At 48.6% G+C, this 26772-nt stretch overlaps 2 protein-coding genes across 8 annotated transcripts; one reads left to right on the forward strand and one right to left on the reverse strand.

The window, feature by feature from the left end:
* The first annotated feature begins 94 nt into the window (after nt 1-94).
* Nucleotides 95-15142, forward strand: Cul7 (cullin 7). Of its 5 annotated transcripts, none has more exons than XM_076858697.1 (26): nt 95-550; nt 1232-1912; nt 2265-2416; nt 2551-3051; nt 3549-3687; nt 3787-3983; nt 4269-4527; nt 5714-5951; nt 6032-6137; nt 7418-7645; nt 7887-7977; nt 8070-8241; nt 8392-8497; nt 8947-9042; nt 9198-9373; nt 9666-9799; nt 10209-10391; nt 10584-10690; nt 10775-10957; nt 12153-12313; nt 12482-12698; nt 12802-13066; nt 13845-13990; nt 14108-14234; nt 14323-14528; nt 14753-15142. In XM_076858697.1, the coding sequence occupies exons 2-26, from the start codon at nt 1240-1242 to the stop codon at nt 15074-15076; spliced, it is 5187 nt and encodes a 1728-aa protein (XP_076714812.1). In that variant the 5' UTR covers nt 95-550; nt 1232-1239; the 3' UTR covers nt 15077-15142. The 5 variants fall into 5 exon arrangements, with proteins under 5 accessions (XP_076714812.1, XP_076714814.1, XP_076714813.1 ...); XM_076858699.1 differs by having other exon boundaries at nt 1232-1816; XM_076858698.1 differs by having other exon boundaries at nt 95-455.
* Nucleotides 15143-19615: 4473 nt separating this feature from the next.
* Rrp36 (ribosomal RNA processing 36) lies at nt 19616-26512 on the reverse strand. Of its 3 annotated transcripts, none has more exons than XM_076858705.1 (7): nt 26359-26512; nt 24222-24369; nt 23800-23866; nt 23617-23721; nt 21877-21951; nt 21671-21788; nt 19616-20617 (listed from the first exon to the last, which is right to left on the reverse strand). In XM_076858705.1, exons 1-7 carry the CDS (start codon nt 26462-26464, stop codon nt 20478-20480), a joined length of 759 nt encoding a protein of 252 aa, XP_076714820.1. In that variant the 5' UTR covers nt 26465-26512; the 3' UTR covers nt 19616-20477. The 3 variants fall into 3 exon arrangements, with proteins under 3 accessions (XP_076714820.1, XP_076714822.1, XP_076714821.1); XM_076858707.1 differs by lacking the exon at nt 26359-26512 and adding an exon at nt 26283-26354; XM_076858706.1 differs by lacking the exon at nt 26359-26512 and adding an exon at nt 26230-26313.
* Between the last annotated feature and the right edge of the window lie 260 nt (nt 26513-26772).

Raw genomic sequence — 26772 nt, forward strand, 5'->3', positions numbered from 1 at the left:
AATGGGAAGGCACTTCCGGTGGCGCGAGCGAGGGCAAAAAGGAAGAGGAAAGGGCGGAGCAAAGGAGGAGGTGCCGCGCATCGCTGAGGTGGCACCCACGGCTCCTCCCCAGCGTTCTCCCAGGGCCCCCAGCTTTCCGCTAGGTCCGGCGGAAATGAGCAGTGGCTCTGGGCGGGCTGCGGAGCCCCCTGAGCTGGGCGCAGGGTGCCACCGGCAGGGACCAGGCCCCGCCCTGCCCCAGCGGACACTGAAGACAGTGGCGCGACCCTGGGGTGCTGGGTCCCGCTGTGCCACGCCCCCTGCCTGTCCTGCGGAGGCACGCCCCCTCCCGCCCTGACCCCTTGGGGGGCCCAGGCACGGCCCTAATCTTCGCCAGCGTCGCAGCCATCGTCTATGCCGCGTCCCTAGCTCTGCGAAGGACAGGCCTCGCGCAAGGACTCCGGTGGACTTCTGAGGTGGCCTGAGCCCTGCCGCGGCCCCCTGCCCCTATCCTGGACTTTCTGGCGCACCGACCTCTTGCTTATTCCATCTCGCGCCCCACTTTCCCTCGGTACCTTAGGATTCTTTGTCGACCTTAGACCCCTCTCCCATCCTGTCGCGTGATCCGAGTTTCTTAGGACTTGGTCTGGTCGACCAAGCCTCACGCCCCTCACCCACCTGGTCTCCACTGTAGGGTGTCTGGGGCCTCGCGGCTCCCCAGCAGCCTTTCTTTTCCTATTGCTCCTATTGTAGGCGCGCTTAGCCCCTGACCCTCTCCTCACAGCCCACAGCGCCTTGCACTTATACTCCATCATCAGTTCTCGGCGTCTCTAGCCTCTGGGACTCACAACCCAGTGTTTCAGCCCTTAGAAATAGCACCCCTTTTCATACACACTCGGATTTCCCTTCCCAGTCCCCCAAACATACTTCTGGCTTCACACACACCCTTCCGAGAACCTTGGGTTTCTGCCTGTAGCTAAGAGGCACCCTGCCCCACTCACTCCATGCTGCAGGCCTTTGTGATCTTCCTTTTTTTAATCCCAAATTTTGATCTCTCAGAACAAATACCCCAGTGTTCCTCTGCCTAGCTCTGGCCCCACCCAGCCTGCAGCAGGCTACTCCTGGGCCCAGCTTTACCCCACCCAGCCCAACAGCTGTTGCCACATTTGTTTCCCCAACTCTTGGGAGGCCTTGATTTTTCTGACCTCCCCTCTCACTTGAGCTTGCCTGTTCTCTTTTCCTTGTGTCTCAGGTGCCAGGATGGTGGGGGAACTCCGCTACAGGGAATTCAGGGTGCCCCTTGGGCCTGGCTTGCATGCCTATCCTGATGAGCTGATCCGCCAGCGGGTGGGCCATGATGGGCACCCTGAGTACCAGATTCGCTGGTTGATCCTCAGGCGTGGAGATGATGGGGAAGGGGCCTCCAACCAAGTGGACTGCAAAGCTGAGCACATCCTCCTATGGATGTCTGATGATGAAATCTATGCCAACTGCCACAAGATGCTGGGCGAGGATGGCCAGGTCATCGGGCCCTCCAGAGAGTCTGCGGAGACTGGAGCCTTGGACAAAACTGTGCTAGGGGAAATGGAAACTGATGTGAAGTCCCTGATTCAGAGGGCCCTTCGGCAACTGGAGGAGTGTGTAGGCACCATGCCTCCTGCTCCTTTGCTTCATACTGTCCATGTGCTCAGCGCCTATGCTAGCATTGAGCCCCTCACTGGGGTCTTCAAAGACCCAAGGGTTTTGGACTTGCTCATGCACATGTTGAGTAGTCCTGATTATCAGGTTCGCTGGAGCGCAGGCCGGATGATACAAGCCCTATCCTCCCATGATGCTGGTGAGGGACAGTATGGGGAGGAAGGGAAAGCAGGAGAGGGGCTGGGTCGGCTCAGGGACTCACAGGACACTGTGGCGGGAGCCTCTGACCTCATCAGTACGTAAAAAAGATTCTGTTGCCCTTCTCATAAAAGTTTGAAAAAAAGGAGGGGGTCTGTGTAGGGTGGGGGCAGGGGCATCTCTGAAGAAAGACTAACTCTGAGGAACCTCATATTAATTGACTTTCTGTGCAAAGCAAGAGTCTAGATTTTAGACTATTACAGATTGTGGGTGTGGGTGTGGGTATGGGTAAGATAGTAAATTTTGGCTTTTGAAACAAATCAACAAATCATGTCATACCTACTGAGTGGTAGCAAAGGATTTTTATTTTATTGAGTGAAAACTCTTTAAGAGACGTGTCTGGGAAGAATGAGTTAGGAAGCAGTTACTGACTGGGATGTGGGTTACAGGGACCCGGACCCAGATCCTTCTGTCATTGAGCCAGCAAGAAGCCATTGAGAAACACCTGGATTTTGACAGCCGATGTGCTCTGCTAGCTCTGTTTGCACAGGCCACGCTCTCTGAACATCCCATGTCTTTCGAGGGCATTCAGCTACCTCAGGTACCCTATGGGGGCATGGGGTGGGGGAAGTTGAGAGCAAGATCTGAGAACCAGGCCTTTGCACCTGTCAGAGGACAGTGTGGGAGGAACTAAAGCTGACAAGGTGGGTGAAAGCCAAAGTTTATATCCCACAGGTCCCAGGAAGGCTGCTCTTCTCTCTGGTGAAGCGGTATTTGCATGTTACTTTTCTCCTGGATCAGCTGAATGACAGTGCTGGGGAACCAGGAGCCCAGAACAACTCTGCCCCTGAGGAGTTGAGTGGGGAAAGGGGCCGGCTGGAGCTGGAATTCAGTATGGCCATGGGCACCCTGATTTCTGAGCTTGTGCAGGCCATGCGTTGGGACTGGGCCACGAGCAGACCAGGGAGCTTGGCGCGGTCCCCCTGTTCCATCTTCCAGCCTCAGCCTGCAGATGCCAGTCCAGGGCACCTCTCCACCCAAGCCCAGCGCTCCTTCAGGAGATCAAGACGGTTTCGCCCTCGATCTGAGTTTGCAAGTGGCAATACCTATGCCTTATATGTGCGGGACATGCTGCAGCCAGGCATGAGAGTGCGGATGCTGGATGATTATGAGGAGATCAGCGTTGGGGATGAAGGCGAGTTCCGCCAGAGCAACAGTGGTGTGCCCCCCGCGCAGGTGAGAAGCATTGTGGCAAGACACTGTTCTGAATTTTATTGGTTGGGTTTAGCTGTGCCTTTATGTGGCCCTTAGCTTGGCAACCCACCGGGAAAACCCTCAAATCAAGATGGTAAAATGGGGTCAGCAATTCAAAGGGAGGTTGTTTGAAGGGCTAAGACTATCTGGGTATCAGAGGCTCACACCTAGGAAGAAAATGATATAGTTACCTTCTTCCAAAAGTCAGTATAAGGGAGATGGGGTGCTTGAGGCCAGGTGAAAGAAAAGCAATATAACCCATCAAGCATAGGCTGGGAGGAGAAACATAGCCCATCCCAGAAGGGGAATGTATCTTTTGGGTATATGTACATGCTTTTCATATGCCAGTGTTTGGCTACTTAGAAGTATTTCCAAACTTGGTCAGGTGGTCAGACTGGAGTTGAGTCTTCATCATTGGGAATTAGCCAGTCTTAGTGAGCCTTTTCCTCCTTTTTCCTCATTTTCCCTCCATCATCCAGGTGCTGTGGGAGTCAACAGGCCGCACCTACTGGGTGCATTGGCACATGCTAGAGATCTTAGGATTTGAGGAAGACATTGAGGACGCGGTTGAAGCTGATGAGTACCAGGGGGCAGTGGTCAGTAGAGTCTTGGGCGGAGGTGAGCTCAAAGAGGAATGGAGGGATCAGCCCTGAGCAGAGGAATGGTGGTCTGGATGGGTGGGCAATGACGTGGCTATCCCACGGCCCATTTGCACAGCACTGCCCTCCTGGCGCTGGAAGCCTATGAATGAACTCTATGCTGTGCCTTATGTGCTGCCTGAGGATGAGGATGCTGAAGAGAGTGAACACCTGACCCAGGCTGAGTGGTGGGAGCTCCTCTTCTTCATCAAAAAGTTGGATGGACCTGATTACCAGGAGGTTTTCCAGATTCTACAGGACAACCTGGAAGGGGAGGTAGACACTCAGGGGATGAAGGACATTGTTGCAAGGGCTGGACTGTGACAGACATTTGGAAGGCTCCAGATGGCCAAAGGAAGTCATGAGGCAAAAGAGCCACTAGGGAGGAGTCTGGAATGTCCAGAGATGCAGATGTGGGTAAAATGTTTGGGAGGAGCCAGCTACCAGCCTTGAGAGGTTCAGGGTGGAGAGTATATTTGCAGGGGAGATCCCTTCCCTTCCAGGTTCTCCCTGGAGCCTTTGCCCTTAGAGCTATCTTCAGTTAGACCTTCTCCCTGATAGCACGTTCTAGATGAGGAGATCCTGGCTGAGCTGGCTGTACCCATGGAGTTGGCCCAGGACCTGCTGCTCTCTCTGCCACAGCGACTCGATGATAGTGCCCTAAGAGACCTGCTCAACTGCCGGGTTTACAGGAAATATGGGCCTGAGGCCCTGGCAGGGCAGCCAGCTTACCCATCCTTTCTAGAAGCCCAGCAAGATGTGCTTCTGCTGAAAGCCCAGGCTCAGCCTCAGGAGTCAGAAAATGCAGCCAGAGTAGAAGGTGGGTGTCAGGCTTACCACCTAAGGCAAGTGGGCATTCTTTTTTTTGGGGGGGAGGGGTACCGGGGATTGAACTCAGGGACACCCAATCGCTGAACTACATTCCCAGCCCTTTTTGGTATTTTAATAGAGACAGGGTCTCACTGAGTTGCTTAGTGCTCTCTGTTGCTGAGGCTGGCTTTGAATTCGCCATCCTCTTGTCTCAGCCTCCCTAGCTACTGGGATTATAGGCATGTGCCACTGTGCCTGGTTAACAGGGCGTTCTTCAGGACTCTGCTGCTTGTTGTGCAGTTCTTTCTGGGAAAGACAGCACTTTATTTAGCGAGAATCCAAAATTTAGAGATAAGCAATAAGTGGAGAAGTAGACACTGTACTTCCCTTAAAGAATAAAGGAGTGGGCTGGGGTTGTAGCTCAGAGGTAGAGTACTTGCCTAGCACATGTGAGGGACTGGGTTCGATCCTCAGTATCACATCTAAATAAATAAATAAAGGTACTGTCTATCTACACCTAAAAAATATTAAAAAAAAAAAAAAAAAAAAGAATAAAGAAGGAAAGCCAAGTGTGGTGGTATAAACCTGGAGTCCCAGCTACTGTGGACTGAGGTAGGAAGATCATTTGAGTCTAGGAGTTCAAGGCCAGCCATGGCAAGATAATCAGTCCACATCTCAAAATACAAAAAAGGATAATGGAGGACGTAAAGTTAGAACATTGTAAGAGGTTTTTGCGGCCTAAAAAAGTCCTGATTTCTGCCAAGTATGGTGGTACATGCCTATAATTCAGTAACTTGAGAGGCTGAGGAAGGAGGATGGCAAATTTGAGACCAGACTGGGCAATTTAATGAGACCCTGCCTCAAAAAAAAAAAAAAGGCCTGTGATTGTAGCTCAATGGTAGAGTGCTTCTATTTAGAGAGAGAGAGAGAGAGAGAGAGAGAAAGAAATTATGAAATCTCCAAAACTAACTTACAGGAGGAAGACCAAAAAAAGTCAGGCTCAGCATGTGGCTCAATGGTAATATATATGCTTGGTATATTCAGTGCCCTGGGTTCTATCCCTAACATGGAAAGGGAAAAAATCAAAATCATTTTTAGGAGACATTAGAAGTAAAGATTGAGAGTAAAGAATCTGTCCTTTTCTGAGCCTCTGCATCACTAACAGTGACCAATTCTTGTAACACCTCTTCCTATAGTGAAGGAACCCCCACCTCAGAGCCCCAGTGCTTCCCTGCAGTCTCTGGTGGAGGGTTTGGGCCCAGCTGGGAAACTCCTTGTGGATCTGGAACGAGCCCTGAACTTTGAGGGACCCCGGGAGAGAGAGGTCAAGCCATGCCTGCTACAGCTACAGCGGCAGCCCCAGCCCTTCCTTGCATTGATGCAGACCTTGGACACTCCGGCTACCAACAAGGCCCTGCATCTGACTGCGCTGAAGTGAGGAACTGGTGAGGGGTGGGGATAGGCAAAGGGCCTCAGGCCAGCTGTACATCTCTGCCTTCTGCCCCTGCTCCTAGAATTCTGACGCAGCTGGTGGACTTCCCCGAGGCACTGCTGCTTCCCTGGCACGAGGCCATGGATGCCTGCATGACCTGCCTACGGTCCCCCAACACTGATCGAGAGGTACCCCTGCCCTGCTCCAGGGAGATGCTGGGAGGGAGAGGACACAAGGCAGCCACTGGTGAGGCAAACCCCCTCAGCAAGGAAATGATAGAGCCTTTGTGCCCTTGATTGAAGTTTTGCTTTTTTTTTTTTTTTTAAGTTGTAGATGAACACAATATCTTTATTTTGTTTACTTATTTTTATATGATGCTGAGGATTGAACCCCTGCCTCACACATGCTAGGCAAGTGCTCTACCACTGAGCTACAGCCCCAGCCCTGAAGCTTTGCTTTTAAAATTGAATTTTAGCTAGGCACGGTGACACCTGCCTATAATCCCAGCAACTCAGAAAATTGAGGCCGGAGGATAGCAAGTTCAATGTCAGCCTCACCAAATTAGTGAGACTTATGTCTCAAAATATAAAATGGAAAAGGGCTGGGGGTATAGCTCAGTGGTAGACCATCCCTGGGTGGAATCCCCAGCACCTAAAGAAAAAAGTTTAAAATTTAATCTTATTTTTTTTAAATAGGTTATGCATTCAAACAGTTCACAAATCAAAATGATATAACAAGGTATACATTGAGAACTCTTGCTCCCACTTGAATTTCTGTCACTCAGTACTCCCCCCACTTGTATTAATTTTATGTAGCCTTCCTGTGTTTCCTATGCAAATATAAACAAATAAGAGCTTCAGTGGTTCCTTTTTTGGCTGGTTCTATGGGGTAAAGAGATGCAGGAGACAGGGGGCACAATACATTACAAGTGTTCCCTGCAAGAGCTACAGAGAGGTCCTGGGCACAGAAGGCTTTAGAAGGGATCAGAGAATTAGGGTCATGGTGGCAGTAAATGTCTACAGTCCACAACTTTTTCTATTACAAGATTTTAGTTCTGAGTAAATATACACAAATCCAGTTCTTCTTGGGCCCCACCAAGCCCTTCCAAGTGTCTGAACTTAGGGCCTGAATATTTCAAAACACAGACCTACAATTCATTTTCAGGATAGGTGGGCCTGAATGAGAGAATCCAGGATTTCTCTCTGTACCTGTTGTCAACATACTCAGTAGCTTAGAACTTAGGATGGCAAGATGTCCCTTGGCTCTTTCCTTTTTGGCTTGCTTTTGGTTCTCTAACTCCACCTAGCTTTATGTCTCTCCCATCCCTGTCCTTGTACTTCCTCACTCTGTCTCGTTCACTGCAGCACCCCCAGCACCCAGTACATAATGGGTTTTTACCACTGTGGGTGCCCTTCTGGCTTGTTCCCTGAGTCCTATATTTATGACCCCCTTGACATCGCCATCCCAGGTGCTCCAAGAACTGATCACCTTCCTGCATCGCCTGACCTCAGCAAGCAGGGACTACGCTGTGGTGCTGAATCAGCTGGGAGCCCGAGATGCCATCTCCAAGGCCCTGGAAAAGCACCTGGGAAAGTTGGAGCTGGCTCAGGAGCTGCGGGACATGGTGTTCAAGTGTGAGAAGCATGCCCACCTCTACCGGAAGCTCACCACTAACATCCTAGGCGGCTGCATCCAGGTCAGGAGGAAGGGCAGGATGAAGCTTGTGGGTTCAGAGCTGCCTAAGAATACAAAATCCAGCAGTGGCTGGGAAGGGGCTGTGTTCCTGAAGCTGGGAACAGCAGGTGACTCAAGTGAGCCTGGGAGCATTTGTTCCGTGCCCTCTCTTCCCACCACTGCTTGAGCTTTCCTCCATCCATATTTCTGTGTGTCTTTCCACATTCCTCCCATACCTCTTCTCTCTGATGTTCCGGCTGCAGATGGTGCTGGGCCAAATTGAAGACCACAGGCGAACCCACCGGCCCATCAACATCCCTTTCTTTGATGTGTTCCTCAGATATCTGTGCCAGGGTTTGTACCTGTACCCCAGTTGCTCAACATCCCCACACCTATACCATTTCCCCTCTGTACTTGTCTGGCTGTGACCTCCACTTCTTTCCCAGGCTCCAGTGTGGAAGTAAAGGAGGACAAGTGCTGGGAGAAGGTGGAGGTGTCCTCCAACCCACACCGGGCAAGTAAGCTGACAGATCGTAACCCTAAGACCTACTGGGAGTCCAATGGCAGTGCAGGCTCCCACTCCATCACCTTGCACATGCGTCAGGGTGTCCTCATCAGGTAATATGCTCCTGTGTATATGCTTAGTGACACACCTGGGCTTTCTTGTGACTTCCCTGTGTTGGAGGATGCACCATCCCTCTGAATTTGGTGAGTCTACAAGGACATGAGAGGTTCCAGTTCCCATTGGGTCTTCCTTCCCACTCCTAGGCAGCTGACAGTGCTGGTGGCTGGTGAAGACTCGAGCTACATGCCAGCCCGGCTGGTAATATGCGGTGGCGACAGCATCAACTCTCTTAACACGGAACTCAACTCGGTAGGAACCCCTGTGCCATTAGCCTATCACTTGCAGGATCTGCCCTCCTATCCTGCCGTAATCTCCTAACTTCCTACCCATTTTGAGACCCATAGAAAGCAGAGTCCTTTATCCCTGTGCCTATGTGATGGCATCAGGTCTCAAGCAGTGGGGGTGGCATTAGGGTCCCTTTTATTTTTTTATTATTTTTTTTTAGTTGTACATGGACACAATACCTTTATTTATTTATTTGTATGTGTTGTTGAGGGTCAGACTGAGTGTTTTACGTGTGCAAGGCAAGCACTCTACCATTGAGCCACAATCTCATGCCCTAGGGTCTTTTTTTTTTAGGAGCCCCATGTGCCAGGACTATAGGAGGAAGGGACACAGCTAGGGGATTGGTGCTGATATAGGTGCTTTCAATCCCATCTACATATGCAGAGGTGACAGTCCTCTCTATCCCTTGACAGGTGAATGTGATGCCCTATGCCAGCAGGGTGACTCTCCTGGAGAACCTGACCCGCTTTTGGCCCATCATCCAGATCCGCATAAAGCGCTGTCAGCAGGTGTGACTGGGGGTATGGGGTTCTGAGGCCCTGCACTTTGTGGATCTTGAGCCTGGCTCTCAGGCACTCCAGGGGTGAGGATTGAGGGCATAGCCAACCCTAGCCCAACCCAAGAAGGGTATGGGCAAATGAAAAGAGTCCTGTGTCTGTTACAGGGTGGCATTGACACTCGCATTCGGGGGCTGGAGGTCCTGGGCCCCAAGCCCACTTTCTGGCCAGTGTTCCGGGAGCAACTGTGTCGTCATACACGCCTCTTCTACATGGTTCGGGCACAGGCCTGGAGTCAGGACATAGCAGAGGACCGCAGGAGCCTTCTACATCTGAGTTCTAGGTGTGTGGAAATGTAGGTGTGTCTGTCTGTGCAGAAGGTCAGATTATCACAAATGACTAACAGGCTGGGTTCTAGGGAGGCCATGAGTTAGGGCTTTAATACAATTGGGAAGAGGAAAAAAGGATAAAGCAGTTTCCCCTGTGTGCCAGGATGGGATGTACCAGTTAGCCCAGGGCAGTTATTAAATACCAAGAGGGGCACTGGCCTGGATGCTGAGGGCAAGCTGACTGGGCAGATACTGGGCAACTTAAGCCTCAAGCCCTACACCTTCCTTCTGCATTCTCCTCCCCAGACTGAATGGAGCTCTGCGCCAGGAGCAGAATTTTGCAGATCACTTCCTCCCTGACGATGAGGCCGCCCAAGCACTGGGCAAGACCTGCTGGGAAGCCCTGGTCAGCCCCCTAGTGCAGAACATCACCTCACCTGGTAATCATTCTGACACCTGGCCCCACCAACCAGCTCTTTCTTGCTCTAACCTAGAAATGACTGGGTGGGCTGGGGATGTGGCTCAAGCGGTAGCGCGCTCGCCTGGCATGCGTGCAGCCTGGGTTCGATCCTCAGCACCACATACAAACAAAGATGTTGTGTCCGCCGAAAACTAAAAAAATAAATATTAGAAATACCTGGGATATGCTCTTGGTCCTTTTGGTTCCTATGTTTGTCACCCTGGTCCCTTCCTCCCCACCCAGTGTCTGCCCAAGTGCTAACCAACACCGTAAGGTCAGTGGAAGCCTGCTGCCCCTCTTCCATGTGTCATTCCATCCTATTGCTCTCTCCCGAACTCTCAATTCCCCAAAGACATGCCAGGTGTTGACTTATTTTTCTCGCCCTCCAGATGAGGATGGCATTAGCCCCTTGGGCTGGCTGCTGGACCAGTACCTGGAGTGTCGGGAGGCTTCTCATAATCCCCAGAGCCGGGCAGCAGCATTCTCCTCTCGTGTGCGTCGCCTTACCCACCTGCTAGTGCACGTGGAGCCTTGTGAGATGGCCCCTCCAGTGGTGGCCGCCCCTCGGCCTAGTGAGTACTGGGGATTCCAATATCAGGTCTAGTTAGGAGCATTTCCTGGGCCCCCACTCACATGTTAGGCTTGTATTAGGCCATTCAGGAACATCATTTTGGAGAGCAGCCTGTCTAAGGCCTTAGGAATCATCCTTGGGGACCTGAGGGGCCGCCCCCTTCTTGCCTCTGCCACTTTCTCTGTCTCCACAGAGGGCAGAAACAGAAGCCATGACTGGAGCTCCTTGGCCACCAGGGGCCTTCCGAGCAGCATCATGAGAAATCTGACCCGCTGTTGGCGGGCTGTGGTAGAGGAGCAGGTGGGCAGGGGCAGGCATGGGTTGAGGGACACTGTGGTGGTGGCATGATCAGTGCCTCTTCACGTTCTTGTGCCTTCCTTCCAGGTGAATAACTTTCTAACCTCGTACTGGCGGGACAATGACTTTGTGCCACGATATTGTGAACACTATTATATCCTGCAGAAGTCGAGCTCTGAGCTGTTTGGGCCACGGGCAGCCTTCTTGCTGGCGCTGCAGAATGGCTGTGCTGGAGCCTTGCTCAGGCTCCCTTTCCTCAGAGCTGCCCATGTAAGCCACTCTCCCACACCTCTACCAGGCCCCTCCCCTCTGACTTTCCCCTCCCTGCCTCCCCTAAATGTCCCATCCTCCATTCCCATTCTGTTTGAATATAACCATGTTTGGGTTTTTTTGTGTGTGTGTCAGGGGGTACTAGATTGAACCCAGGAATGCTTTACTACTGAGCTATATCCCCAGTCCTTTTGATTTTTTTGAGACAGGGTCTCGCAGAGTTGCCCAAACTAGCCTCAAACTTTCAGTTCTCCTGTGTCAAGTCTCCCAAATTGCTGGGATTGCTGGCCTGTGCTGCTGTGCATGACACATTAGAAGTTTTTTCCAGTGTTGCTTCCTGTCCTCATATTTTGTTTGTGCATTGATACCACCTGGTGGATGTACTGTGATTTACTTACCATTCTCATTGTTTCAGCAAATATTTAAAATCATTGGGCGTAAAGCAGTGTGATGAAAGGTAAAGGAAGAATAATGAGCAAGACAGAGGGCCTCATTTAAGGAACACACACAGCAAATGTTAAGCAAATCATGAACATGACAAACATCCTGGAGAGCAAGGTCCAGTGCAGCAGGGTAGTGGCGCTGTGGTTACTTGAGTTGCTTCTGGTTCTGTTTTATCAGTAATACCACAGTGTACCATCTTTGGCCATATAACCGATTTCCTCATTTAAAATTACTATTATTTGAAGTGGGCACTGTGGCATATGCCTATAATCCCAGCTACTCTGGAGACTGAGAGGCAGGAGGATCACAAGTTGCCTACCTCAAAACAAAAATTTTTAAAAAGTAATAAAAAGAAGGACTGGGGATGTAGTTCAGTGGTAGAGTGCTCCTGTGTTCAATCCCCAATACCACAAAAATAAGAAAATAAATAAAATTACTATTGTCTGATTTTTAGACACAAAGAAAACATTTTTCAAAATTGTTAATATTGCTAATTTGCACAGTTATTGATTTTATAAAATAGTTGTATAAAAGTGTTAATCAGGTTGGTGATGTACCTCAGTAGTTGAGCATGTGCTTAGCATGTACAAAAACCTGGGTTACATTGCCCAGCAACAACAAAAAAATAGGGTTGACCAATGGAGAGGATGCCAGCCATTCACATCTCCTTTCTCAGACCTTCTCACTGCTTCTCCTCACCTGCTCCCCTTGGCTGACTTGCTCAGATTATCCTTACTTTCCCAACACCTAGGTGAGTGAGCAGTTTGCCCGGCACATTGATCAGCGAATCCAGGGTAGCCGGATTGGTGGAGCCCGGGGAATGGAGATGCTGGCACAACTGCAGCGATGCCTGGAAACTGTCCTAAATTTCTCTGGCCTTGAGATAGCCACCACCTTTGAGCATTACTACCAGTGAGTGTGGACCTAGGGAATAGGAAAGGGAGGGACACAGGATGGTGGGTCAGGGCTAGCTCACAGAGCCTGGGAATCTGGAATATAGTCAGGCTGGAACCCTGGAGTAGGAAGCTGGTTCATGCTGGTACTCCCACTGAGATCTGGCCTGGGTTGTGTGTGTCACAGGCAGTACATGGCAGACCGTCTACTGGGCGTTGGCTCCAGCTGGCTGGAGGGGGCTGTGCTGGAGCAGATTGGTCCCTGCTTCCCCAATCGCCTCCCCCAGCAGATGTTGCGGAGCCTGAGCACCTCAGAGGAGCTGCAACGCCAGTTCCATGTCTACCAACTCCAGCAGCTCGATCAGGAACTCCTAAAGCTGGAGGACACAGAGAAGAAAATACAGGTAGGTGCCAGGGAAAGAATGCACAAGTAAGAAGGTGGGAAGGGAGAAACATGGAGCTGGACAGAAGAGGCCCTCAGCATTTGGAAATCCTGTGCCCCTTCAGGTGGGCCACGAGGCCAGTGGCAAGGAGCATAAGAGTGGAAAGGAAGAAGATGCTGGGGAAGCAGTGGCTGCAGATGTGGTGGAGGGAGAGGAAGAGGAGAATGAGGATCTCTACTATGAAGGGGCAATGCCAGAAGTATCTGTGCTTGTCCTGTCCCCGCGCTGCTGGCCTGTCGCTTCCATCTGCCATATGCTGAACCCTGGAACCTGCCTGCCCTCCTACCTGAGGGGCACTTTGAACCGATACTCCAACTTCTACAACAGGAGTGAGGAAGCAGGCAGAGGGACTGTGGTGGACTGGAGAGAGGACAGGCTGTTTGGGAAGGGCCTGAGGCTGGGATAGACCCTGGGGTCAGGAGCTTTGGTGGGAACAAACATGGTCTTTAAGGATAAGACTCCCTCAGGCAACAGGGAAAGGGAGATGGATCTGAGAAGAAAGGGTAGGAGCTACAGTTTTGTCTGGGTAAAGATGCTGTCAGACTATAGATCCCAGGAATCTGAGGGTAGTGAGGAGAAGAGAAAGAGGAGGGACCTAAGTAAGGCCACCAGAAAGAGCTTTCCCTGGGAGTAGGTATGTGGCTCCTTCTTGGTCAGTCACCTGTAGTTCCAAACTGCTAACTTCCCATTGAGGGCTAATCCCTGTGCTGGGCAGCAACCAAGGAGGAAAAGAAACTGAATCTACCCTCAGGTAGCTCCCAGACTATTGGGAGAGACACTTCCCCTTTTACAATATTCCAGTTTAATAAGAGCCCCAGTCTTCTTACCTCACTGCATCGTTTCGTCTCTAAATAAAACGGGCCTGACTAACACAGGAGTAGGCCCAGGCTGGCTCCCAGATACCTGAGATTCGCCAGACGGGTAGATCAGAGAAAGCTGGGATCTGGAATTTCAGATTGGGACCCTCTGTTATCTATAAATGCTGAGGCCACATGCTTTGCAGACATTAGCAGAAAGCAGACTTGGCCAATAGCACACACTTCCTGAAACCCCACTTCTTCCTTTTCTCTCCCCTTTGTTTTCCTCCTTTCCTTGGTACTTCTCCAGGTCAGAGACACCCTGCCTTAGAGCGAGGCCCACAGAGGCAACTACAGTGGACGTGGCTGGGCCGGGCTGAGGTGCAGTTTGGGGACCAGACCCTTCATGTGTCCACCATGCAAATGTGGCTGCTGCTGAATCTCAACAATTTAAAGGTGGCCCAGCTCCTCTGCCTTTTCCCACTTTGTCCTTCACTTTTCTAAACTCTTCCCTTCATCCTCTTCCCTCCACTCCTGGAGAGGCCCTGAATGCTTTGTGCCTCTTCTCTTAAGGCGGTGTCTGTAGAGAGCCTGTTGGCACTCTCAGGGCTCCCTCTGGAGATGCTGAATCAGGCAATTGGGCCTCTCACCTCTTCAAGAGGCCCCTTGGATCTTCAGGAGCAGAAGGATGTACCAGGAGGTATACACTCAGGGCCCAGAGGGCCTCTGTTCTGAGCTAGGGCCAGGTTCCTTGTGAGCCCCTACCAAGTGACCACCATTTATTTCAGGGGTGCTCAAGATTCGAGATGACAGTGAGGAACCCAGGCCAAGGAGGGGCAATGTGTGGCTTATCCCACCTCAGACATACATGAAAGCTGAAGATGAAGAAGGCCGGAACTTGGAGAAGAGACGGAACCTTCTCAACTGCCTTGTTGTTCGAATCCTCAAGGCCCACGGGGATGAAGGGCTGCACATTGACCAGCTTGTCTGCCTGGTAGGTAGTGGTAGTCAAAGGGATGTGGGTTTGGGGTGAGGGCAACCTACAGAAGGTGGTAGGTCCATATTTGAAGCATCTTGTTCACTGTGCAGGTGCAGCCTATAGATGTGTGAGAAGTAAGGCTGAGGTTCACCTAATATGCTCAGGACTTCCTGTCCTCTCATGTGGTTGGTGTGGAAGGTGTTGTCTCTGACCTGTTTCTCTCTGGTCTCCCATAATAGGTGCTGGAGGCTTGGCAGAAGGGCCCATGTCCTCCGAGGGGTTTGGTCAGCAGCCTTGGTAGAGGGGCTGTGTGTAGCAGCACTGATGTCCTCTCCTGCATCCTGCACCTCCTGGGCAAGGGCACGCTGAGACGCCATGATGACCGGCCCCAAATGCTGTCCTATGCAGTCCCTGTGACTGTGATGGAGCCCCACACTGAGTCCCTAAACCCAGGCTCCTCAGGCCCTAACCCACCACTCACCTTCCACACCCTGCAGATTCGCTCCCGTGGTGTGCCCTATGCCTCCTGCACCGGCACCCAGAGCTTCTCTACTTTCCGGTAACCCTATGAATGGGGTCCATGATAGGTGAGACTGGAGCTTTTTACAGAAATAAAACATGGAGTTTGATTATGTGATCTGTTGTTTGGTGACTGCTAGAACTGAGATGGGGAAGAGGCTTTCCTGGATGGCTGGGAGAAGGAGCCCTCTGGCACTGAGGCTATCTCCCATGCTAGGAGATTTGTCAAGATGAGGAAGGTGGGGCTGGGGATGTGGCTCAAGCGGTAGCGCGCTCGCCTGGCATGCGTGCGGCCCAGGTTCGATCCTCAGCACCACATACAAACAAAGATGTTGTGTCTGCCAAAAACTAAAAAATAAATATTAAAAAAATAAATAAAAGGGCTTGAGGGAGCCCAATTAAAAAAAAAAAAAGATGAGGAAGGTGGAATGGGGAGAAAGGGAGAGGTAGTCAGATATGTCTTCCCAGTCCTCTCCAGCCAGTATTAAGGACCAGGATGGAGCTCAGCTCCTTCTAAGTGTGTATGCAGAAGCACTTTCATCTCACAGGCTGGAGATCTGAGCCCACCTCAGCCACTAGCCAGATGCTTTGTAACTTGGGTAGTTATCAGGCATGGTTTCATTTTCCTTGTTTCTGGTACTGAACCAGTTGCTGAGGGACTGACGAGTAACAGGTGTGGAAACATTTGACCCAGGGACAGCTTTGCCAGCGAGTTCCTGTTTGGTTGCCACTCCCAGCAGTAAGTAAAATTCACCCATTCCTTCCCTAAGGCAGACAGGAGATAAAAGACTCCTGTAGCCACTACAAGCATCCAAGAACCTGTCTGTCCTTTTTTTTTTTTTTTTTGGATATTTTATTTAGAGACAGCGTCTCACAGAGTTGCTTAGCACCTCACTTTTGCTGAGGCTGGCTTTGAACTTGTGATCCTCCTGCCTCAACCTTCTGAGCCACTGGGATTACGGGCATGCATCATCATTCCTGGCTATCTTTTATCCCTTGCTTTAGAATCTGGGTTGGAAGTAGATATGAGACTATAGCTGTTATTTCCTCCCATAAGCTCCTCTACATTGCCCCTCTCTTCCTATCCTCCTCTGCTTCCACCTCTCCTCTGGTAGAGCTGCACACACTGTCCTGGAATTCCTACCTCCATCTGGCCCCCTAGGCAAGCTTTGCTGCTGTGGCGGGGGAGGGGGGGTTTCTGTCCTCTAATTGGCTGCTCTGCCTCCACCCCCATTGAGGCTGCACAGGGCACACTAGGGGACCCAGTGCCAAGGGTGGAGTTATGCATCTTGGCAAGGACACTGGGGAGGAGGGAAGGAGTCCAGGGTTCTTGAAGCTCACCAGTGACAGGAAGAAAGTTAAAAAAGAAAGGAAAGAAGGGTGAAGAAGGGTCAGGTGCTAAGGGAGGTCACAGACACTAGGCAGAAGGAATACAGCCACTCAGGATTGAGATTAGGAACGGAGTCTATAAGGGAAAAAGAGGTCAGGTCCTGGGAGAATCAGAGAAATCAAGAGGAAGCAAAGGAACAGAGGGCAGAGCGTCACCAAAGGACTGAGGGCTCAAATGCTTTGCAGTACTGGTCCCATGGTGCTTTTGGTAGGTATTACAGCAAGTGCCTGCCTATTGGCCCATGGCTTGCCCTGGAGGGGCAGAGACCAGAGAAGAACAAGCAATAGGCAGGGGCAATAGTGGGCTCAGGGTATGGGGTTGCTGTAGTGTGTCACTTGGGTGCCTTTCCTTTGTAGCAGAGACCATGCCTTTTATTGGTCACGACATCCTCTTGTTCTTGAGCTAGTGCTCAGGTGCCAAAACTTCTCTGAACTCTACTCCCTTGTGATGGCTAATGTGAATTGTCAGATTGATTAGATTAAGAGATGCCTAAAATTAAGAGACTTCTGAGTGTATCATTGAGGGTGTTTGTAGGAATGATTTGCATGTGGGACAGCAAACTGAGGCCGAGACCCACCCTACTGTGAGGAGCAGTCCAGTAGGTTGGGAGCTTAGATGAAACAAAAACTGGAAGAACAAGGAAACAGCAGCCACCAGCTCTTTTGCTCTTCCAAAGCACATTCTAACCAAGGAGTCACCAGGGAATTTCCCAAAGTGGGGCTAATCACTGATCCCTAGTGTTCAGAGGCTCCAGTTCTTGGACTGAGCAGGTACTGGTTCCTCTGGCTTTCCAGCCTGCAGATGATCTCTATAGGGCCCTTTTATAATCAAATCTATATCCTATTGATTTCTCTAGAAAACCATAATACACCTCTGCTGTGGGCTCTATAACCAGGCCAGTACACACTACATGTCTGGACACAGAATGGACTTTTTTGTATGGCCAATCCCACCCCCCATCCTGCCACTGACTGCATGGACTCCTGCATTAACTGAGCTGTACATCCTGCACTAGTTCAACCCTTCAAGCATTTTATAGCCACCAAACCCCTCAGTATCCTGGTTCTTCTGCAATGAACTAAGCCTCCATCCAGCAATTTTTTTTGGGGGGGGCGGGGGGCAGGCGCACAGGGGTATGCTGGGGATCAAATCTAGGACCCTGTGCAGGATAAGTGCTCTACCACTGATCTACACACCCCAGCCCTCCAAAAAAATTTTGTACCCACTGAGCCACATCCATAACCCTTCCCCAACTTTTTTTGAAACAGGTTCTCACTGAATTGCTGAGGCTGGCTTTGAATTTGTGATCCTCCTTCCTCAGCCTCCCAATCAGTTGGGATTGCAGGCATGCACCACCATGCCCAGCCAGTCCTTCAAAAATTCACACCACCAGCTTTGGCCCCAAAACCCCTGACTTTGGTACAGCACCTGTGTTGTCCACACTTTATAGCACACAGTCACCCACCCACTCTGGCTTAGGTGATTTGTGGGAATCCATGAGAGTAGCTGACTTAGGTACAAATTATGCTGTCACCAGCACCAGGACAATCTGACCTCCTTCTCTGCCTTCAGGATCATCCATCCCATGAGAGCAGACAGTTTGCTTCACTTCTAAGATAACTCAAGAGTTACTTTAGAGACTGGAGATTATCTTATTCTCATGCCCATCTCATGCCCATCCCTGCTCCTTTGTGGGGCCATCCTCATAGGCACATACCTTAAATCCCTACAGCTAGTTATGGCCCTTGGCACAGTGACACATGCCTGTAATCCCAGCAATTTGAGAGGCTGAAGCAGGATACAAGTTCCAGTACTATCTCAGCAATTTACTGACACTATCTCAAGATAAAAAGGGCTAGAGATGGGGCCGGGGTTGTAGTTCAGTGGTAGAGAGCTTGCCCAGTATGTGTGACACACTGGGTTCAATTTTCAGCACCACATATAAGTAAACAAAGGTCCATTAACAAAAAAAAAAAAAAAAAAAATTAAAAGGGCTGGGTATGTAGCTTAAGGGTAAAGCATCCCTGGGCTCAAATTCCAGTACAGGGGTGGGGGGATCCTATGGCAGTTACTTTCATCTGACAATCTCAAGACTTAAAGAGGAAAAAACACACATTTTGACTCCGTTTAAATAAAATGTGCCAAATAAGCAAATCCATATAGACAGAGAACAGATGAATTCAGGGGCACTTGTCTACTGAGCCACATCCCCAGCCCTATTTTGTATTTCCTTTAGAGACAGGTTCTCACTGAGTCACTTAGCACCTCACTATGCCCGGCATAGGGTTTCTTTTGAGGTTTCAAAAATATTCTCACATTGTGGTAATAGTTGCACAATTTTGTAATTATACTAAAAACTACTGTTCATCTTAAACACATAAATTTTAAGGTATGTGAATTACATTTCAATAAAACTATTACTCAAAACAAAAAACCCTCAATGAAATCCAATATCTTCTCTGGGTCCTTGCTGAAGGGTGACTGAAGGCCTGGGGTGGCCAGTACTTATTTGGACATGTATGTCCTCTGATCACCAGTCATCTGAGAAACTCCCCACAACTCTAGATAAACTCCCCACAACTCTAGAATAAATTCTTGCTTTTCCAGCCCACCCCCCTTGCAGCCATGTGACCAAGGCCTGGCTAATCAGAACAAAGCAGGAGAAAGTAGAAAGTACATCTTGGTGGCATTGAGGCACCTCCACATCAATATTCTGGTTCTGAGACAGAATTACAGAGTATTTTTTTAATATTTATTTTTTAGTTATAGGTGGACACAATGTCTTTATTTTATTTTTATGTGGTGCTGAGGATCAAACCTAGTGCCTCACACATGCTAGGCTAGCACTCTACCTCTGAGCCACAACCCCAGCCCAGAGTATTTTTAATGACTAGACTTTATCCCTATCTTCTTTCCCCCAATTTGGATGTTCTCTCTAGCATTCTCAGTAGTTCTGATACTTAGATAGTTTTCTGCTTTTAACCAGCCAGAATCCATTCACTGACTTAAAAAAAAAAAAAAAAAAAATAGGATTGACACACATGACACCAGGGACCCTGTAGTACTCTCATGGCAAGGCAAACTATACTGGTAGCTATGATCCTAGGCTTACAATCAGGGGAGAGGAGCATTTCAGCTTCCATTTCTATCATCAAGACATCTTTCTCCCATTTCAGAGACATCAAGCAATAGATATAGTTCTTTTTTTAATTTTCCCTTTTGTGGTACTGGGGATATTTTACAACCAAGACACATTCCCAGCCCTACCCTACATTTTTCCTTGGGTCCTGAGGATTGAATCCAAAGGTACTTTACCACTGAGTTAGATCCCTGGCCCTGATTTTTTTTTTTTAATTTTGAGACAGGCTCTTCCTAAGTTGTTTAGTGCCTCACTAAACTGCTGATACTGGCTTTGAACTTGTGATCCTCAAACCTCAGCCTCCCCAGCTGTTGGGATTACAGGCATGTGCCACTGTGCCCAGTTCAGCAAAGCTTTATGTCCCTACCTCCTATTTCCTCTTACAATCAAAACCAAGTAGTTCTACAGGAGTGGCTGACCCTTTAAATAACTGTCATCTTTTCAGGACCCAGATTTAAGTAGGAAGAGAGTCTGATCCGACTTTTCACTTGCGGAAGGTGTAGGGTTGATTGTTTAATCCCTGTAAGAACACTAAAAGAGTTCTACAAAACAGTAAAATAATGAAAAATAACAGATGTTTATGAAATGATTCCTATATAAAGTCCAAGCCCTATAGCCACAGACTTCATGGTCCCATTTCTTCAGTAATAGAATCACTGGTTTAAGACTAGGATGGAAGAAAGGCAGAAGGACATAATGAACCAAATTCAAATACAGGCAGTGTGACACAGCAGAAGGCTGAGCTATTCTTCTTGTCCTGCTCTAGGGGGAGTCCAAGAGCCCTAATCTTCTGAGTTCAAGATTGGATGTGATCTTTCCTTGCCCTTGAACAGCAAAGAACCAGGAGAATGAGGCCAGAGATCCATGTCTCCACAGACCCTTGTCTCCCTAGGCAGTGCAGACAGATGACAGTTCTTCAATACTCTCTGCTCAAAGGGAGATGTCTCTTGTCCTTGCCTGCATTTCGGTGCCTCTTTCGACTCAAGAAACTCTCCAGCTTCTTGCTGCGCTTAAGCTCCTTGAACTTCTCAGCTAGGACCAACTGACGCTGTTCAGCTAGATTACAAGGAGAAAGCAAGTTGGTGAGCAAAGGAGGAAGCCCCCGTTTTTCCTTTTCCCTGGTTGGTAATTTCCAGTTCCATGCTGGCATATGTGAGTTGTTTGGAGCTCTCTGATGTGTGGGAAGCCAACTTGAGTGTGTGTGTGTGGGGGGTACTGGGGTTTGAACCCAGGGTCTCAAGCATGCTAGAGAAGCACTCTATTACTGAGCTACATTCCAGCTTAAGCCAACGTTTTTATTAATTTGTTTAATATTTTATTTTTTAGTTGTAGTTGGACACAACACCTTTATTTCACTTATTTATTTTTATGGGTGCTGAGGATCCAACCCGGGGTCTCGCACGTACGAGGCGAGCACTCTACCACTGAGCCAAAACCCCAGCCTGATTAAGCCAACTTTTTGTATGATCCAATCTTACTCCACTGAACTAACTGTGAACTCCTGCTCCTTCTATGTGCCCTGCAAAGCATAAATGTGTATGTGTGTGTGTGTGGGGTGGGGATACAAGCATCAATCCTGCCATAATCTAATTAGGGATACAAGAGTGGTTATAAATAACTCTTCCTTACTATTCCACTTTCCTCCAAGTTATTGTGAGATCCAGCCTTCATGCATTCTTTTTGTTGCTATTCTTTTTCCTGAGGATTTAACCCATGGCCACTTAACCACCGAGCTGCATCTCTAACCCTTTAAAAAATTTTTTTTGAGACAGGGTCTCACTAAATTGCTTCGTCTGGCCTTGAACTTGCAATCCTCCTGCCTCAGCCTCACAAATCATTGGGATTGGGGCTGGGGTTGTGGCTCAGCGGTAGAGTGATCACCTAGCATGCACGAGGCACTAGGTTTAATCCTCAGCACCACACAAATGTAAAATAAAGATATTATGTCTACCTAAAACTTAAAAATAAATAAATATTTTTTTAAAAAATCATTGGAATTACACTTCATGCGTTTTTAAAGGGGCTCATGGACCCCCAACACAGTACCCTGCCAAAATGGCCTCCACACCCACCCCTGTAATCAGCCTGCAAGAATTGTGCCCCACTCACATTTCTTCAGGAAGTATGGTCGATGACCCTGCTGGGCTTGAGTCCGCCGCTCCTGCTTCAGGGCCAGGCGAAGCTCCTGCTGCCGCTTTCTTTCTTGCTGTGCCATTTCTTGCTGTTCCTGAGGAGCAACGATGAGATGAAATGAGATGTCATGAACACCTCCCTTTAACTGCACTCACCACCCACTCGCCATATCATTTACGCACCATTCGCTGAAGTAGCTGCTGCAGTTTCTCATGTTCCTCCCCTGAAAGATGCTTCTTCAACTGTTTTTTCACAAGCTCCATATTGGAAAATTAATCAGATGGTTAGTATTTTATAAATGTTAATTGAAAGTCTGTGCCAAGCATTGTTCTAAGAAGTTTACACTATGACACAGGAATTTTATTTTCCCTTTACGTATGTGTGGTGCTGGGGATTGATCTCACAGCCTCACAGGTGCTAATAAAGCCCAAGTTCTACCACTGAGCTACAGCCCCAGCCCTTATTATCCTTTTTATGATTTGAAAGCTGAAGCAATGTTAAGTGAAATAAGTTTGGCACAGAAAGACAAAAACTGCATGTTTTCTTATTCTCTTATATGTGGAAGCTAAAGCTGGTCTCAAAGAAGTAGAGAACAGAATAGCAGTTACTAGAGCCTGTGAAGGGTGTAGGGGAGGGAGAGACAGAGAGAGGATGCTTGACAGGTATAGGGGTATAGCTGGACTGGCCAGAATGGTGGACACCTGTAATCCCAGCTACTCAGGAGGCTGAGGCAGGAGGATCACAGATTTGAAGCCAGTTTGGGCAACTTAGCAAGACCCTGTCTCAAAATAGAAATAAAAAGGATTGGAGATGGGGCTGGGGCTGTGGCCCAGCAGTAGAGCCCTCACCTAGCACGTTCGAGGCACTGGGTTTGATCCTCAACACCACATAAAAATAAATAAAATAAAGGTATTGTATCCAACTACCACTAAAGAATATAGTTTTTTTAAAAAAGGATTGGAGATGTAGCTCAGTGGTAGAACACCACTAAGATTCTATCCCAACTACCAAAATAAAAGAGCTGCCCCCCACCCCGCCCACCCCACCACCACCACTGGTGCAGCAGGCAGGGTAGTTAAATAGGAAGATGACTTCCAAAGCTGTACAGCACAGCAGGATAACTACAGTTGACAACAGTGAAATGAACATTTCAAAACAGCTCATACAATTTTTTTTTTTTTTGTATGTGTGTAGGGGATTGAACCCAGGACCTTGTGCATGCAAGGCAAGCACTCTTACCAACTGAGCTATATCCACAGCCCCAGCTCATACAATTTAAAAAAAAAAAAAAAAAAAAAAAAGTTTTTTTTTAGTTGCAGATGCACACAATATCTTTATTTTATTTTATTTATTTTTTTAATGTGGTACTGAGGGTCGAACCTAGTGCCTCATACATGCTAGGCAAGTGCTCAACAGCCCCAGCCCCAGCCCATAGAATTTTTAACATTCCCAACAACATCAAATTATATGTTGTGGGTGAAAAATATTCCAGTTACCCTCATCTGATCATTACACATTGAATATGTATACTGAAATGCCACACTGTATCCCATAAACATGCAATTACTATGTGTCTATTTTAAAAGATCTTAATTTTAAAAAGTAAAGCTTCCTGCCAAGCCTGGTGCCACATGCCTATAATCCCAGCAGCTCTGGAGGCTGAGGCAGGAGGATCATGGGTTCAAAACCAGCCTCAACAAAAGCAAGGCACTAAGCAACTCAGTGAGACCCTGTCTCTAAATAAAATACAAAATAGGGCTGGGGATGTGACTCAATAGTCGAGTACCTGAATTCAACCCTCAGTACCCACCCTCTCCCTCCCCCCAAAAAGTAAAGCTTCCAGCTTTCCTCTGTCTACTCTCTAACCTCTGCCCTGATTCCCCATCCCCTAAAATACTCATGAACCAATCTCAAGCTTATACCTCTTTCTCTTTGGCTCGGATGTCATTTAAGAATTGATATGTTTTGTCAAACACCTCAGGATTATATTCTCCTGATAGATCATCAAAGCGGGGGTCCCGGGCCACCTTTGGAGAGAGTAGAGAGAATATAAAATACTGTTCAGTCTCCTTTCACTGAGAAACTGCTCCCTGCCTCTTCCTCACCTTTTTACTGACTGGAACAACCTGACGTAAAAATGGCACTCGAACCTTGGCTGACATCTCCAGAGGCCTAAGGAGAAATTACAAGGATGGGTGAAAGAGACTCCAGTCTTGGTCAAAGGCTTCCCATCTGCCAACAAAAAAATAGACACCTAGCAGGGCATAGTAGTACACACCTGTAATCTAAGCTACTTGGAAGGCTGAAGCAGGAGGATTCCAAGTTCAAGTCTAGCCTGAACAATTTAGTGAGACCCTGTTTCAAAAATTAAAAAGCGATGGGGATGCAGCTCAGTAGTAAAGGACCCCTGGTTTCAAACACCAGTACCGTTAAAAAAAAAAAAAAAAAAAAAAAAAACAGGGAAAGCAAGCAGACCCCTATTCAAGGTCCTGGGTATCCAACTCCTAAGGTAAGCCTTACTTCTCACCTGTGCTTACTTGCAACACATGTATTTCGGACAGGTGGTCTAGAACATTGCTTCTTAGTGCTGTTTCCAGCTACCAATTGTTTGTATGTTTTGGTTCCCACTTGGCTCTGCAATTTCAACAATTCCTCAAATGACATGTCAGCTATACCTGCAAAAGTGGGGAGGATTACACAATTAAGCTTAGTATCTCCCTCTGTAGAAAAGACATCATCTCATTCCCATTCCTCAGATCCTTTCCAACATCCCCATCAGATCAATCAATATTTATAAGTCCCATACAGCACAGGCTGTGATTATGATGCTATAATACTACTTAACTCTTCAAATGTTTTAGCTACCTGGAGCCTCATCTTACTAACAAAGGCATATGGCTGCTGGGTGAGGTAATCCCAGTGACTCAGGAGGCTGAGTCATAAGTTTGCAGCCAGGCTCAGCAATGTAAGAGAGACACTAAGCAACCTAGCGAGACCCTGTCTCAAAATAAAAAGGGCTGGAGATGCTGCTCAGTGTTTAAGCACTCTTAGGTTTAAAAGAAAGAAAGAAAGCTATAGGATTGCCAGGTGCAATGGTGCACACCTATAATCCTGTGACTCAGGAGACTGAAGCAGGAGAATCATATGTTCCAGGCTAGCCTCAACAACTTAGCCACACTCTCAGCAATTTCAAATGACTCTGTCTCAAAATAAAAAACAAAAAAAGGACTAGGGATGTAGCTCAGTGGTAAAGTACCCTGAGTTCAGTCCTCAGTACCAGAGGCAGTAGTATCAGAGATTAACCAAGCCATAGTAGGATAGTCTCTCCCCTCCATCCTCTTTTTTAAATTATTCCTTCATGGAGTTACCCCACAACAATCTGCCTCACTCATTCAGTTACCACTGCCACAGTCCTGGTTCATACTTTCAGCATTTCTCATCTCATCTCATTCTTATGCCCTAACCTCCTAACTGGACTCCCAATCTCCAACCTTTCTCTTTTCAAAGCTATGTTCCCCACTTTGCCTGAGGAGCATCAAAACAAAATTGACCTCATCACTCCCACACATAAACTTCAGATCATGTCACTTCTGAATTCAAAGCTTCCCAATGGCTTCCATCCTACTCAGAGTGAAAGTCATTTCTTATGAAGGTCTGAAATCCCCAAGCGACCTGGCATCCTGTAATGTCTCTCCTAATCATCTTTCACTCTTCTCCAGCCAACTGGCCTCCAACAGTTCCTGAGCAGTAACATATGGTCCCATCCACGTCTGATGTTGCCTCTGCTTGGTATGCTTCACCCAGATGTATTACTTGCTCCCTCACTTCCTTTAAGCCTTTCCTGAAATATCTCCTTCCCAGGAAGGCTTTCTCTACCTTACTTTAAGTTGCAACCCCTACCTGCTTTCTCTCCACAGCCTTTACCCCCTTCTTAAAAACTGATCTAAAAGGGGCTAGAGTTGTGGCTCAGTTGTCCAGTCGTTGCCTCACACGTGTGAGGCACTGGGTTCAATTCGCAGCACAGCAACAAAAGAATAAAACAAAGGTTCATCAACATCTAAAAAAAAATATTTTAAAAGACTGATATACAAGGGGGCTGGGGTGATGGCTCAGTGGTAGAGCACTTGCCTAGATGAGTGAGGCATTAGGTTCAATTCTCAGCACCACATATAAATAAATAAAGTTATATCAACAACTAAAAAAGTAAGTTTAAAAAACTGATATACAATTCACATACCCTAAAATTCCCCCTTTTAAAGTATACAGTTCATGGGTTTATTGCTTTTATGTAAAATCTGTTTGCCTTTTCTTTTTATTGCCCTTCTGAAAGGTAAGCTACATGAGAAGTCTTTGCTGAATTCACTACAGTATCCCCCGCAGCCCTACCTCTGCCTGCACATAGTGGATGCTTACTAAACGCGCAATCTGACTAAGCCTTCCCCAGAAAAATGGAGACCTTTCCTAGCTCCGTGGTACTGAACGTGTTTTCTCCTTGCGAAAACCGCTCAGAATGTTCTAAGCCCAGAAGTACCCACCCTCCGACCTTCCACAGCGCGGCGGGCGCCGTCTCTGAAATTTCCCAGTTTACCGAACAGTTTCTGCGGGTTCGAAGCCTCCGCCAGGCCGCGGCAGCCTCCCGTTTGCACCCAACCCCGCGCCCTCACCGCTTGACAGGTCACGGGCCACGGCTCCGAGCTCCACCTCCCCGCCCTCCGGAGACCCACGCGGATGCTGGACCGCGAGCACCGCGCGTTGACGGGTTCCCAGCATCGCTCTCGCTGCGTTCCGAGGAAAAATGGCGCTGCTTCCGCTCGCGGCGACTCCCACCCCGCCTCTTCCGGCGACCCGAAAGCTGGGTTTCAACTCGAGGAAGAGAGTGCAGAAAACAGGCAGCGCCACCGACGGGTCTGGAAGAGCCCAAAGGCGTCCGCTCCGCAGAGAACGTCGCAACTTTCCCCCTGAGGCCCTGGGGCCAGGCCTTGGTGGCATTTCCTGATACTCTCGGCTGACAGACCCTCAGGGGTGCCCTTCCCGCAGCACCCTGTCCCACAGGCAAACAACTGCCATCTCCACGGTAT

Source organism: Callospermophilus lateralis, chromosome 6 (assembly GCF_048772815.1).
Source record: "Callospermophilus lateralis isolate mCalLat2 chromosome 6, mCalLat2.hap1, whole genome shotgun sequence".
Classification (NCBI taxonomy): Eukaryota; Metazoa; Chordata; class Mammalia; order Rodentia; family Sciuridae; genus Callospermophilus; species Callospermophilus lateralis.

What these genes read in the sequence shown, in the direction of transcription:
- Cul7 (XM_076858697.1), top strand. Translation starts at nt 1,240, where the DNA reads ATGGTGGGGGAACTCCGCTACAGGGAATTCAGGGTGCCCCTTGGGCCT. An exon ending in CCTCAGATATCTGTGCCAGG is followed by an intron (nt 7,978 to 8,069) that starts GTTTGTACCTGT and finishes CTTCTTTCCCAG; the next exon opens with GCTCCAGTGTGGAAGTAAAG. An exon ending in TTGACCAGCTTGTCTGCCTG is followed by an intron (nt 14,529 to 14,752) that starts GTAGGTAGTGGT and finishes CTCCCATAATAG; the next exon opens with GTGCTGGAGGCTTGGCAGAA.
- Rrp36 (XM_076858705.1), bottom strand. Translation starts at nt 26,464, where the DNA reads ATGCTGGGAACCCGTCAACGCGCGGTGCTCGCGGTCCAGCATCCGCGT. An exon ending in TTGTTCCAGTCAGTAAAAAG is followed by an intron (nt 23,722 to 23,799) that starts GTGAGGAAGAGG and finishes CTCTCTCCAAAG; the next exon opens with GTGGCCCGGGACCCCCGCTT. An exon ending in ACCATACTTCCTGAAGAAAT is followed by an intron (nt 20,618 to 21,670) that starts GTGAGTGGGGCA and finishes CTTGTAATCTAG; the next exon opens with CTGAACAGCGTCAGTTGGTC.